General features: G+C 40.3%; 1 protein-coding gene across 1 annotated transcript; it reads right to left on the bottom strand.

The window, feature by feature from the left end:
• Window positions 1–9,221: 9,221 nt before the first annotated feature.
• On the bottom strand, window positions 9,222–11,562 carry LOC311258420 (G-protein coupled receptor 84-like). The gene is made up of 2 exons (XM_084354676.1): window positions 11,499–11,562; window positions 9,222–10,754 (listed from the first exon to the last, which is right to left on the bottom strand). Exon 2 carries the CDS (start codon window positions 10,744–10,746, stop codon window positions 9,541–9,543), a length of 1,206 nt encoding a protein of 401 aa, XP_084210802.1. The 5' UTR covers window positions 10,747–10,754; window positions 11,499–11,562; the 3' UTR covers window positions 9,222–9,540.
• Between the last annotated feature and the right edge of the window lie 1,372 nt (window positions 11,563–12,934).

Raw genomic sequence — 12,934 nt, 5'->3', positions numbered from 1 at the left:
AGAAGAACTTTCAGAATAAAAGCCTGTGTGTACTCTGAACCCTCTGCATCTGAGTCCTCTTTAAGCCCAGGTCTGACACTTTTGATGCTTGACTTCGCTTTGGTGTCGCTGCACCTCGAGCAGTTTCTTTAAATCATGTTTTCCTCTTATCTTAGGTGATGCATTTTTAACAAGTCCAAACACCAAAGCTGCTGCTGAACCTGCTTTAGATTATTTATTCTCTGTTACATCCAATAAGTCAGCGTAGACTTATTCGCTGGGCATCACATCTCATGGCTCACATATATCTTCAAGATGTAAATCATTCCTGAACACTAGCCCATTTGTTTACTCCCTAATTTTTGCAAACATCAAACAAACCCCCAAATTTTTCTCCAGGAAAGCTGTCGATGCTTTGAAATTCATGCTCATTCAAGTCCCCTGAGATCTGTGAACGTATACTTAAAGATGACACCCAGTGCTCATTTATCTTAGTATTTTAAGCAGTGCACAGCAGGCCTGGTTGATGTGCTTTGATCTGCAGGCTGCCAGCTAGTTTAACTCTAATGAAGGTTCAACACTTTCAAAAAATAAAGTCCAAAAAATACTGAAACAAGAAGAAAATCACTGCAAACATGCCAAAAATCGGCTTAAAATCACAAGAAAAACAAATAAGAGTGAAATGGTGAAACAAAGTAACATAAAAACAGAAACTTAATACAAAATCTGATTAAACTTAAACTTAACTGACTTCTTGGTGTCAGGGGTGCCACAGTGGGGGGGCAGCAACTGTTTCAGGGTGGCCGTGGCCCCTCCTGGCCTCGCTGCGTGGTGGTGGAGAAACGTAAGCAGATTCTGTCTCTTGTAAGAATGATAACTGGTGCGCTGACATGGTTACTGACCTTCCTCCACACTTGGCATACTAATGTCAATGAACCTTGAAGAGATTCCAGACTCCTTGAATAATAATGAGATGAAAGACGACTTTGTATGAGGATCACACGCACACACGTTCTCTGGTGGCCTCGTGTCGGATGACATGACGATACAAGAATATGTACGACGTATGACACACAATAAAGCTGAGCAACAGTAATGTTACTTTAAGTCCATGTAAACATGCTGTACCAAGGTCTTTTCTGTCCACAGATATGCGTTTATATTCAACTCGAGGACGATGGATGTTTATCGAGTTTGTTCTTTTCTTCAAATATATATATATATGCATGTATATGTGTGTATGTATGTATGAATGTTTATGTATATATGTGTATGTATGTATATGTATATGTGTATGTATGTGTATGTATATATGTATGTATATATATATATATAGTTGATTTAGACAAAGGGGTGAGAGCTAACAAGCTATGCTTCTTCTCACTCCTTTTCGAATATGTCAATAATTTTTTGTTTTCTGTGCTTCATTATTATTTTGCTTCCTCAAAAATGTTCATTTCTATATTATGTTGTGCAAATAATTTGTTAAATAGCAATGAGGAAGCCTTGTACTATTTACATATTCGAAATAAAAAGAATAAAAAAAAAAAAAAAAGAAAAGTACTATACGACAATTCAAGGGTTCTGTTTGGTTGGATCCTTGAGGTAATCAGGAATATGGCCCTGGAGACTTAAAGTGGCGATCTCGAAGATTTCCTGATTCCAATTGCAAGTGTACCTCACTGCTTCCTGGAGATCCAGTGTCGACCTGTGTGACGACAGTCAGTCGTCAGTTGGCAGCTTTGCCTCCGTAACAACACCACATGAAAGCGATTTGCACCTTTTCTTAAAGTTTCATCACCCGCTGTTATCAGTCTTTTCTTTGTTTGTTCGACCGTTAACAGCAACATTAACAGTTTACTCCCAACGCTAGCAGAGACCAGGACAAACAAAACTGTTATGACGTGCACGAACCACCTGCTCTCTTTGGCCGACCAACCACTGACAGGTGAACGCGTCACTAACTGTGCGTCGTTTGTGATATTGTCCGGGAAAGTTGCCAACAACACCCAGTGTACATCTTTGGTATTATAGCAAATGCAAGGGCTTTCATCAGTGGGCCACAGGCTCAATCATCATTGTGTTACCTCATTGACGGATTGACGGATATTTATTTACATGAAAATCTTCGAGATTATTACTTTAAATATTAAAAAAGAGAATCGTAAAATCAGCCCTATAGAAACAAGTACTCAAGATTTAAGAACTGGAGCGACGTGTTGGGGTTAAAATCCTGAAGCAGTGTTTCTGGGCAGAACAGACAAGAGACCACCACAGTATCCAATCTAGCATTAATGTGTTAGCAACATTTTAATGCTGTATCTAGGGATGTCAACGGTTCACCACTGAGAACATCTTTGACCAGTTATACGTGCCGGTCTTTAGGTTAATTTGCATGCAGACACAATATTTGCTAACTGCTAAGCTAGCGGTAAAAAGTGAAGTGCGCTTAATGTAGCTCAGTTTGGGAACTTTTCCTCCAGAAAGGCTACGAAGTCAAATGTGTGATGCTACTCTTTAGTTTAGTAGTATTATAGCACTGTGCTGAACATTAACAGTTTTACAAGAACAGACTACATACACAAGGGCTGATTCACTAATAGGACACAGGTGAACACGACAAAGGGTGGGAAATCACACAAAGGGAGGATATGAAAAAGCAAAACACGACAGATGAGGGCAGAACTTCAAAATAAAACAGGAAATAGCAAAATCGTGAACTCAAACTAAGACAATAATTAATAAGAATGTATCAAATTTGAGTCATACTTATGTTTTTTCTGTATAAAATATTTTCGCTGCAAAGTAATTTGTAACTATATGTCTGAAATCAATGTAGTAAAGAAAGAGGTCCAATACGCCACAGGGCAGCAAAAAAAAGGACATTTAATGTCATTATAAATGCAGCCAAGTAAAAATCAAAACTCCTTGCGCCAGACAGCAAAACACATCCATTTTCAGTTTTCAACCGTGTCAACTGCTCACAGGAAGCATCCAAAACAACAATTATAGCTCCAAAATCATATTAATTTGCTCAGAACTGTGCTCTGCCACGCTGTGCGAAACAAACAGGCTTATTGCTCATCGCAAATAAATAATAAAAACTGATGGAGACAGTTTTTGAAATGCCTCGGGCTGTTTTAACAAAATTTGTTATGACACTGAAGTGGGGAAAAAGGCATATTTCATGTTTGGCAAGCAAGTTACTTATTTAGCGACAAGTTTGAAATTCATCAGCCAGGCCAGCAAGATAAATCTGAGGGGTTTGGTGACAGAATAAAAAAAAAAAAAATTAAAAACTCATAAATCATTTTATCTTTCGACACAGGAAGCATTTTTAAGGGTTTTTGAGTCTGGTGTGGTGAGAGAAGCATTAACTCAACGGACACGTGACAGTCCAGTCTTTACAGTAGACGTACAGACATCACTCGGGACACAGTGGTGTCCTACTGGCATTGTATCACAGCCTGACAACTATTATAAATCAACCATTCAACCATTTTAATTGGAGAGCTGGACTGACTGTCCCTCTCAAGAGCAGGTAGGAAGTTGAGGCCATACTACCTCTCACCTTCGGGTTGCGGTATGCAATAATTGGACACCTGTCGAATTCAATCTCCGAATGAACGGGGGGCAGCATATCATAAAGGCACCGCCGTGTAGCTAGCGGTCCTATTAGCTGGCTCTGACAGAGCGGGAGCTCAAGGCACCACGGGAATGTTGTTTTTTCATACCACTAGTTCAGTAGCTGTGGACCAAGGGGAGGAGAAGGTGTTTGGACCCCAGGGAATGTTAGACTGGAACCAGGCTCAGCAGCCTCCCAGTGAACACGACCGTACCGTGAGCGAGCATAGTCTGCAAAAACCGACAGAGGCAAGACTCGTAATACAATGCCGAGGTGATTTACAGCAGTAACGACCAGGACTCTTACTCCAGGACGATGAAAAGCAAAGAGGGTTCGGATTGGTGAGGCGGGGATCAGTCGGTGCCCATTCAGGAGGCCTAAGCAAGGGGTATGGCTGGATCAACCACAGGGTACCAGGAGCCAAACCTGCCAAAAACTCACCTTGGTGTTGTTGCACTGAGGGCAGACTGGACACAGCGGTGATTCTCTATCACCTGTCGAGGTACAAAGTGCTATTACAAGACAGGGCAGACCGATGCTAGCTGGTTAGCATGCTAACTTTATTGATAGTCATGATAAATTGAATGTTAGAAACTAAAAATTTGTCATTTTCTGAACAGTTTTTGAGGTGGTTTTTTTTCAATCAAAGACGAGCGCACATATCTGAATTGTGGGCAGCAATTCAGATATGTGGACTCGAGTTAATCTTTTTTTTTTTTTTTTTTCCTAAAAAAGGATTTAAATAAAACAGGCAATAACTTTTTGTTTGGCCTGGAGCTAAAAAAGCTTAGTTACCACTGATTTTGGCAACATCTCAACAAACAACATGACATTCGAACCTCAGTCAAAGACCTAAAAAATATATATACCGACCACAGTAACAAACAGCTGTGTGCAAAGAGGAGAGCGACGGAATATAAATGTTGGAGTTTCACACTGAGATGATGAGCGTAAAGGTGAAAGGGGACCTATTTATTACAGAGATGACTAGTTGACAAAGACTGTGGCGGCATGGCAACAGCTAGTATTAAAAAAATCCTTTCGCACTCTGCTGTTCTGCAAAGAAACGTGAAAGGTTCATCGCGGTTACATATAATTGGTGTCACTGCTGCATGTGTAGCTGAAGACCTTCAAGAAGGAAAAGGAGGATTCGTTGGGGAATCACAAATGTGACCTTGTGGAAACACACATGAGCTTTTATCACATTCAAAAGCAGAGACAGAGAAAGGAAAGAAAGAATATAAAAAAAATGTGTAATTACCCTTTTACCCTCCTGCATTCTCCCAACACAAACAAACCCCCAGTGTGTATCTGAGTGTACATACCAGACAGTACATTCAACATCGCTACTCGTTGGGAGTAATTCTGGCAAAGGTATGTTGTTTGAACGACCTCCTACAGTTCTCGCTGCGAGCCGGCCAAGGTTGCAAAAAACCCGACAGAGCTGATTCGAAAGCGTTGTGGATGGTGGCTGCTCAGGCCTGTGAGAGCTGACCAGTCGTGTCAGACTGGGCTTTTTCAGGGGGCGAATCCTTAAAGACGGTACGAGAAAAGTCATGATTTTTCTGAAAGCATGTAAACATTTTCAAGTAGACACCCAAAATAAAGGTATGAACCTGAAAATTAGCCAAATATGTGACCTTTAGAGGTGCAGTATGTAAGATTTTAAGTTCCTCAACAGAATGCAAATAAATAAGTTTTGATGTTTTTCTAAATACGTCGATGTATTGTGTTGTAAGGGTATTTACTGAAGTTAGCATGCTAACCAGCTAACCCCAGCGCGTCCTTTTTCATAATACCACTCCCAGCTGAAGACAACTACTGTAGCTGCACAGCTAGCTGAGCTAACTGAGTTACAGTTGGCAGCAGTTAGCAGTTACTCTGGTGATATGTTGCCCTGTTTGTTTGTAATTTGAGAGGTGGCCAGTTCTTATTATCACATATTGCACCTTTAAGTCCCATAATGCAACACTCTCAGAAAATTCTCACCAGACACCAAAAAGAAAAAATTGGGATTTTCATGTATTTAACTGATAAATTAACTAAAATTAACATTTCTTTCATTAAGTTCTAGTGTTTCAACACATTTTCTACATTCACACAACGTAGTGTGAATCCAGATTAAACCAAACTAGGGCACTGAAGGCTGCGGCCGCAACGAAACAACACTGCTCCTCAGTAGCATTAATGAGGTAATGATAATAACTCAATAACATAACTCAATAAAAAAGGTCCCAGAACACTGTTTGAAGCTAAAAAGTTGGCAATCCGCCACTTATAAACAAAGTAAAACAGTATGAATTTTGTGTTGTTGGTTTTTAGTGGTAGATTGTTTTTTTTACAACTGTAGAGCACCTCCAGGCTGCCAAAGCTGACAAAAATATTGAGGGCCTGACTGTCCTCGCTCGCAACGCAAGATAATTGACGATAATTAAGGTTTTTGTTTTGAGAGAACTCAGAGCAGCCTGATTCAAAGCGGGATGGTGATGATGCACACAGGCTGATACTGAGTGATGTGTACAAGGTACATGCAAAGGTTCTTCGGCAACAACAAGATGAAAGCGCAACATAAACTGAATAATACAGGAGCGATGCCTCGAGGCCAGGAAAATGCCTGATGATTCAATCTCTGGAGAGAGAGAACTGAAAACAACAGGGACATTTTCCTTTAGTTTGTTGATGGCAGTATGAAGCCAGAACAAGGCCGATGTATTTTACACAGAATTTCATACACTGAGCACTCAGACACTCACCGACCTTGTGAACCGCCTACCTCCGCAGGATGCAAACAGCAACGTCTCCTACCAGAAGAACGTTTGAATTGAATCCTCCAACACATTCGAGGATGATTGAAGAACTGAAAACAGAAACTTGTGGTGTCTCAACTCATGAAAACTATAAAGTTGGGGGATTTTATTGTGAGGTTTACTGGACCTGATCATGCTGCTGTAGGTGGCTACAGTTGGTTTTATGCTTTTATGCACTGGGTTGTCACTGAAATATCCAATAACTATTCATGCCTTTTGTTAATTTTCTACAGATTTCTATGCGCATTTTGTTGAAGGATAAGCCAGAATACAGAATTCCTGAACACCTGATCTCCACCTCAATATGCATTTGTCAAATTTGAATAAAGTCAATGTTTTTTTCACTTTTAGTTTAGCAGGAAGTCCCACTGAGCTCAAGATGTTCTTTACAAGAAAGACCTGGCCAAGGTAGCAGCTGTACAAAAACACAAAAAGCAACATTATAGTAGGCAGGACTGACTAAACCAGTGACAGAAGAACTATTATGTAACCATCTGTGTCTCTCAAGTGATTGGAAGTGATGCCAGTATTTCAAACAACCCACGTATGAATGTAACCAGGAATGTTGCTCAACGGGTCCGATTTACAGAATTTAGCAACCAAATGTGGTACGTGGCCCATTAGACATGTCTGGGATTCAGAACATTTACATCCAGATACATTTTGTAGACATATCTACAAAAACATGTCATATCACGTTCACCTCACATGTTTATGACAAGAGCAGTGACGAGACTGCTTTTCAGCATTTGTAAGCATGATGACACCACGGGATATTTTCTAGGAGACCTCGGGTCGATGTCCAGCTGTGTTTCTGGTGACCAAAGCAGGTATTTTAAGCCCAAAACAAGATCTTTTCCTAAACCTAACCAAGTAATTTCTGTGCCTAAACTTAACCAGACCATATGTCACAACTTAAAGTAGAAAGTTGAACCTAAAGAAGTTGCGACATATCCGTGTTTGAACAGTCGAACCAACAAAGAGTAAGAGGAAAACACTGATTTAAAAACACAGGGGTGATTAACTAATCAGACACAGAAACAGGGCGAGGAAGCAGACAAAGGGAGGAAGTGGGGACACATGAGGGCATAAACTACAAAATAAAACAGGAAATGACCAATACAAAACCCAAATCATGACATAAACTCACTTTAATGATTTTGTTTTGATTTAACAATTAGATAGCCCCAATATGTACCTTTTTTAATAATCTACATTTACAGCAATATTTCAACACACTTCTCCTAAATAACAATTCATATTTGTAGACTTTTTTTAATGCAGCTAACAAGAAACTTGAGCACTTATTCTTAAAGTATTGCTACGGTTTCTGTTTCCTAACAGTGCCCCACGACCTCTGTGCAATAACCAAAATATGAAGAGGAGCTAAATCTAAACTGTCCTTTGCTTTGTTCAAAGCAGCAACACATTTACACACTTTCCAACTAAGTACGTTGTCTGTTATCAGTCCCAAAAATGTGGCTTCATACACTCTTTCAACGTGAACACCATCTTTTACACCATCTTTATTTTTCATTTGAGAGTCATTTCGATTGAGTTTTATTCCAATTCAAGGAGGATTTATGTTCTGCAGACATTCACCTCTTAAGTTTGACCAGTTCACATACTCACAGACTGTCTGTACTTGTCTTTAAGTCTTAAATGTCTTTAAGTCCTGCCAAAAGCAAAAAATATTGTATCATCTGCAAATAAAAGAAACTGCACAAATCTCTTTCATTTATAGATAAAAACGTTTTGGGCCCAACAATGACCCGTGTGGGCCTCCAAATTTAACCCTCTTAGGCTCTGAATCATTACCAGTACATAAGCATATCAGTAGGAATATTAATAATATTTAACAAAGCTGGTAGGAAGTTAGGTTTTAATCATCTACACCCAGTCAAAGCATGCAGTTTTTAAACTTACCACCAAGTGGCACTAATGTAGCAGAATTTTCCTAAAGCCTCAGGTAAAGTTAATGCTAAGAGTGCATAATGTATAATGCTGTTGTTTGTTGAGTTTATATTTTATTTCTTTAGCTTCTTGGCTTTATAGTCCTCTGACTCCCCTGAAGACGGGCTCGGTGCTGGAGACAGGGTGCAAGTTGGACTACGTTATTTCATCAAAATATCATATGGAGCCTATATGGATAGAAAGACCACTTTAATTTCCCTTTGTAGCTGTCATTACTCCATCTAAATTGTTTTGGTCTGAGTGGCCGAACTTTGTAGATATCAGGCGCAGAGTTTCTGCCTTCTCTTGAATATATCAGAACTAGAAGGCACTCGCCCAAAAGAAAAAAAGAATAAAACACTTGAAAAACTGAACAGCGACGTCTCTTTGCAGAAACCATGACCCGGTGACTCGACACAATCTAAAGCCCTTTTAGTGAGCTGCTTCATTTAGGAACAATTTTTCTTTCAACTGGAGCTCCACTCAGGAATTGTAAAACCATGAAGAAAGAAATGTGTATCTACTCGTGGACTACAGACTCGTGCTTGTGAGACCGGATGTAAACATTAAAGGTGCACTATGTAGTTTTGGGGAAGAAATTTCAATCAGAAGGGACGGACCTTCATTGACTTGTTATGCCTAAACAAAATAAATAAACAAACTCTCTTAAAGGACAACGCAATTTCTTCCTATTTTACTTTGTTTAAATGTGGTGGACCCTGCCACCTTCCTAGCTTCAAACAGTGTTCTGGAGACCTTATTTTCCTCTGAGAACAGCTTGTTTATTCAGTTATGGAAAAATAAATATGTATTTATTGTATTATTATCTCATTAATGTTGAATTTCTTCTCCAAAACTACAAAGTGCCCCTTTAGTTCAGCTGAACTGTAGTGGATGCAAGTTTCCTTCTGTGCTGTGATCCGGAAAGAAAATAGTTTCTACATGAAACTGCCCGCAGCAAGGTCTGTAAACTATCTTGGGAAACCAGGTCCTGATATCTGAGAACGATTTTTCTGGCACTTGTCACAAGCAAACTGCTGTCTAGTTTGAGAGAAGGCCGACGTCTCTACCTCCAAAGATCGACAACTCACAGCAATACAGTCTTGGGGGATAGCCCTGAGGGTGAGAGGGGGAAACATGCGTTTTTGATTTGAGGGTGAACTGTCCCTCAGGTGCTCAGAGAGGCCAGAGGCAGGTGAACGGTGCAGCAGCCCTCGTGAGCAGCACACTGTAGGCCTGTCGAAACTGTCTGTTCATGGCAGCGTAGAGCACGGGGTTGACACAGCTGCTGAGCCAGGAGATGTTTAAGCAGAACATCAGCAGAACCTTTGGGTGGTAATGTTTGTCGACTAATTCCAACAACATGATCAGCGAGAAGGGGATAAAGCAGAACACAAAACCCAGTAAAACAGCTAAACACATCCCTGCCACGTGCTCATCCTCTCCTGTGGCCTTGGAGCGGGGCGAGGAGGCGAGCGCAGGTGTGGGTGAAGGTGACGTAGTGATGACATCAGCGGGACACTCGGTTGCTGATTGGGCAGTGGCAGAGCTGAGAGTAGACTGGGAGGACGTTTCACTGTTTATCTCATCTGTCTTTTTGGCCAGCTCTCCCTGGCTGCTCGTCTCACAGCCACATGTGTTGGCCGCACTGCTCTCGATGCCACTGTCATTGGTGTCTGGGGCTGGAGAAGCTGGTTTCTTCCTGGAGCGCCGGTGGTTGAACCGATGGCGGAGGAGAGCCTGTGATGACCTCCGGACACGTATGTAGATGAGGAGGTAGAATGTGCCAACACATACCATACCGCCGAAAAAGAAGAAGCAGAGCAGGATGATGGGGTAGGGATGGTACATGCGCTGGTCGATGTTGCATATGCACATCTTTTTTTCAAACCTGTTGCCACGCCATAGTGGGGCAATGGTGACCAGGCCTAGTACCCACTCTGAGATGATGAGCAAGGAAAGACCGAGGTCAGAGAAGACACGGTCAAACATAGCCCTCTTTGTGACCATGAGATATCTGGCCCCTGCTATCAGGCAGAGGGTGATGATGGAGACAGAGTTGAAGACGAAGAAGAGCAAGCTGTAGATGCTGCACCACAGCTGACCAGTGCGCCATCTGAGGTGTAGATAGGAGTCAACTGAGAAGGGATGCAGCACGATGCAGTACAGGAGATCAACCAGAGCCAGGTAGACGATGAGCACGTTGAAGCGTGTCTTCAGCTGAGGCTGTGAGGCGAAGGCTAGGATGGTCATCAGGTTCCCCACCGTACCGATGATGATCACAGCACATCCCAACACCACGGTGAAGTACCGGTAGCTGACGACCGAAGGATGGTAGCAGGAGAAGGGGTCCTGCGTTCGGTTGGTGTGGTTCATCAGCATTCTGTCGACTAACAGGAATAAAATCAGTCAACAAACTGAAGGAAAACAACATAAGATGCTGATATTTGAGCTCCCTGAATGTTAGTATATTATAATTATAATACATCCCTTTTCTTCATCTGTAAACAAACATTTACCTCATTTATGTAATTTCTATATTTGAGTACTCACATTAGAGTATTGTAGTACTCAAGTACTTAAAAAAGAACAGAACATAAGAATAGGGTTCAAAACAACAGAAGCAAAACTAGGAGAAGAGGTTAGCGACGCATCTTAAACACCACTGTCAGTTGGATTAGCAACTTTGTCTGCACATTAGCTCTCAATTGAAAAATAAATAAATATGCATATATATACTGTATATAGAGGCAGATGTTGGGAAAATGCATAATAATATAGACATACTTTTCTTTTATTCATTTATTTTTTTATTATCGTTACCCCTCCACATTTTTCGTAGGTCCGTCCAGTTACATGACACATTTTTACATGTATGTAAAGATAAATATGTAGATAAAGTAAGTGTATAAAATACGAAAGAGGAAGAAAACAAATGTCAATGCAAATGAATGTCACCGCAAAAGATATCTCATGACTGAAATGAAATATGAAATATGAAATATGAATATCCGCCCACAAAAACTTAACAGGTCAGTCACCACTTTCATGTGGAACCAGTTACTCTTGTCCGCTCTAGCGCAACACGACGGCGCATGCAAATACAGCAAGCAAATGAGAATTTGGGAGATTACCTGTTGTGTGTTTCTGCTGTTGCTTCCCTGTGCTTAACGCGGAAATGACTCCGCAAATTTTTAAAGGAGCACTACGTAGTTCTGCGGAATAGATTTTAATCAGAGGAGAAAGATCTTCATTGACTGTTTTTTTTTGTAACTAAGCAAAAATAAATAAACAAACAAACCTTGAAGGACAACACAATTTCATACTGTTTTACTTTGTTTATATGTGGCGGACCCTGCCACCTTTCTAGCTTTAAACAGCTTGTTTATTAAGTAATACATTTACATTCCTGAGTTTGTATTACTACCTCATTAGCAGAGTTTGAATTTTCTTCTCCAAAAACTACATAGTGCCCCTTTAACATTACAGCTTATTAATTTATATATTAATACATTTAATTAATTATATATTAATTGCATGTTAATTTAGTGTATTTTGTCGAAATGCTTCCAGATATCACTCGTTGTCTGCAGGTTGCCATCCTGCCTGTGATATTAGATCAAGTGACGTCTCACTGAAAACGTTGCATGTTATCAGGGACTGTGCAGATCATCTAAATGCAAACGTTTAATATGCATCAGGGTCAATTTACATTTATATCTATTAAAAATATATCCATTTTACATTGTGTGTGTGTTTTTAACAAAGAAAAGAACATGTGATCGTTCTAAAGGTTGAATAAATCCTGATGTCCACTCTGTTCTCATGCATCTCCCTATAAAATAACTGCAGTGAAAGACTGCAGCCGGATCTTTAAACTAAATAAACTGTATGTAGCTCATTCTGCTGCTGTCAAACTCACATAACATCTGAATTTTTTCATCTAAATTGCCCATCACATGTACTAATACAGACAAATATTTACAAATGCAAGCAGTGGCAAACGCAGCATTCAGCCCGTTTACCTTCTGTCATGTTTAATGTTAATACTTTGTTACACAACAGTGAAAGAAAAGAAAAATATGCATTATTCACCTTTACGTTGATGACGTTCACCAGCTGTTTGTGAGGCTTCATGCAGTGGTGTTGTCTGCTGACAGTGTGACTTCCTCTTCCACTCTAGTGTTATGTGCATCCTTTTTTTTAAGTGGCCTAGACAGATGCTGCATTTTTCATTTTCATGCCTCAGGCTGGATTGTACCAACAAGGATTATCTGTTAGATCCCGGTTTAAAGGTGCACTGTGTCGTTTAGTTGAGGACATTGTAAAATATCTTCATTGACTGTTTTTTTTATGGCTAATCAAACTAAATAATCAAACTCTCATTGTTTTCATGACTGAATAAACTGAATAAACAAACTGACCTTAAAGGACAACACAGTGTCATACTGTTTTACTTTGTTTATATGTGGCGGACCCTGCCTTCTGAGGTCTTTTTATTCATGTGATGTAGGGTTTATGTGATGTAGGGTTCATGTGATGTAGGGCTGAGGTGATGTTGGTTCATGTG

This window comes from Pagrus pagrus (genome assembly GCF_965226575.1).
Source record: "Pagrus pagrus genome assembly, chromosome: 6".
In the NCBI taxonomy this organism is placed as follows: domain Eukaryota; kingdom Metazoa; phylum Chordata; class Actinopteri; order Spariformes; family Sparidae; genus Pagrus; species Pagrus pagrus.
The sequence above is the reverse complement of the archived record's forward strand: the minus strand, read 5'-3'. Positions and strand labels throughout refer to the sequence as shown.

Excerpts from the sequence above, each read along its gene's own strand:
- LOC311258420 (XM_084354676.1), bottom strand. The coding sequence starts at position 10,746 with ATGCTGATGAACCACACCAACCGAACGCAGGACCCCTTCTCCTGCTAC.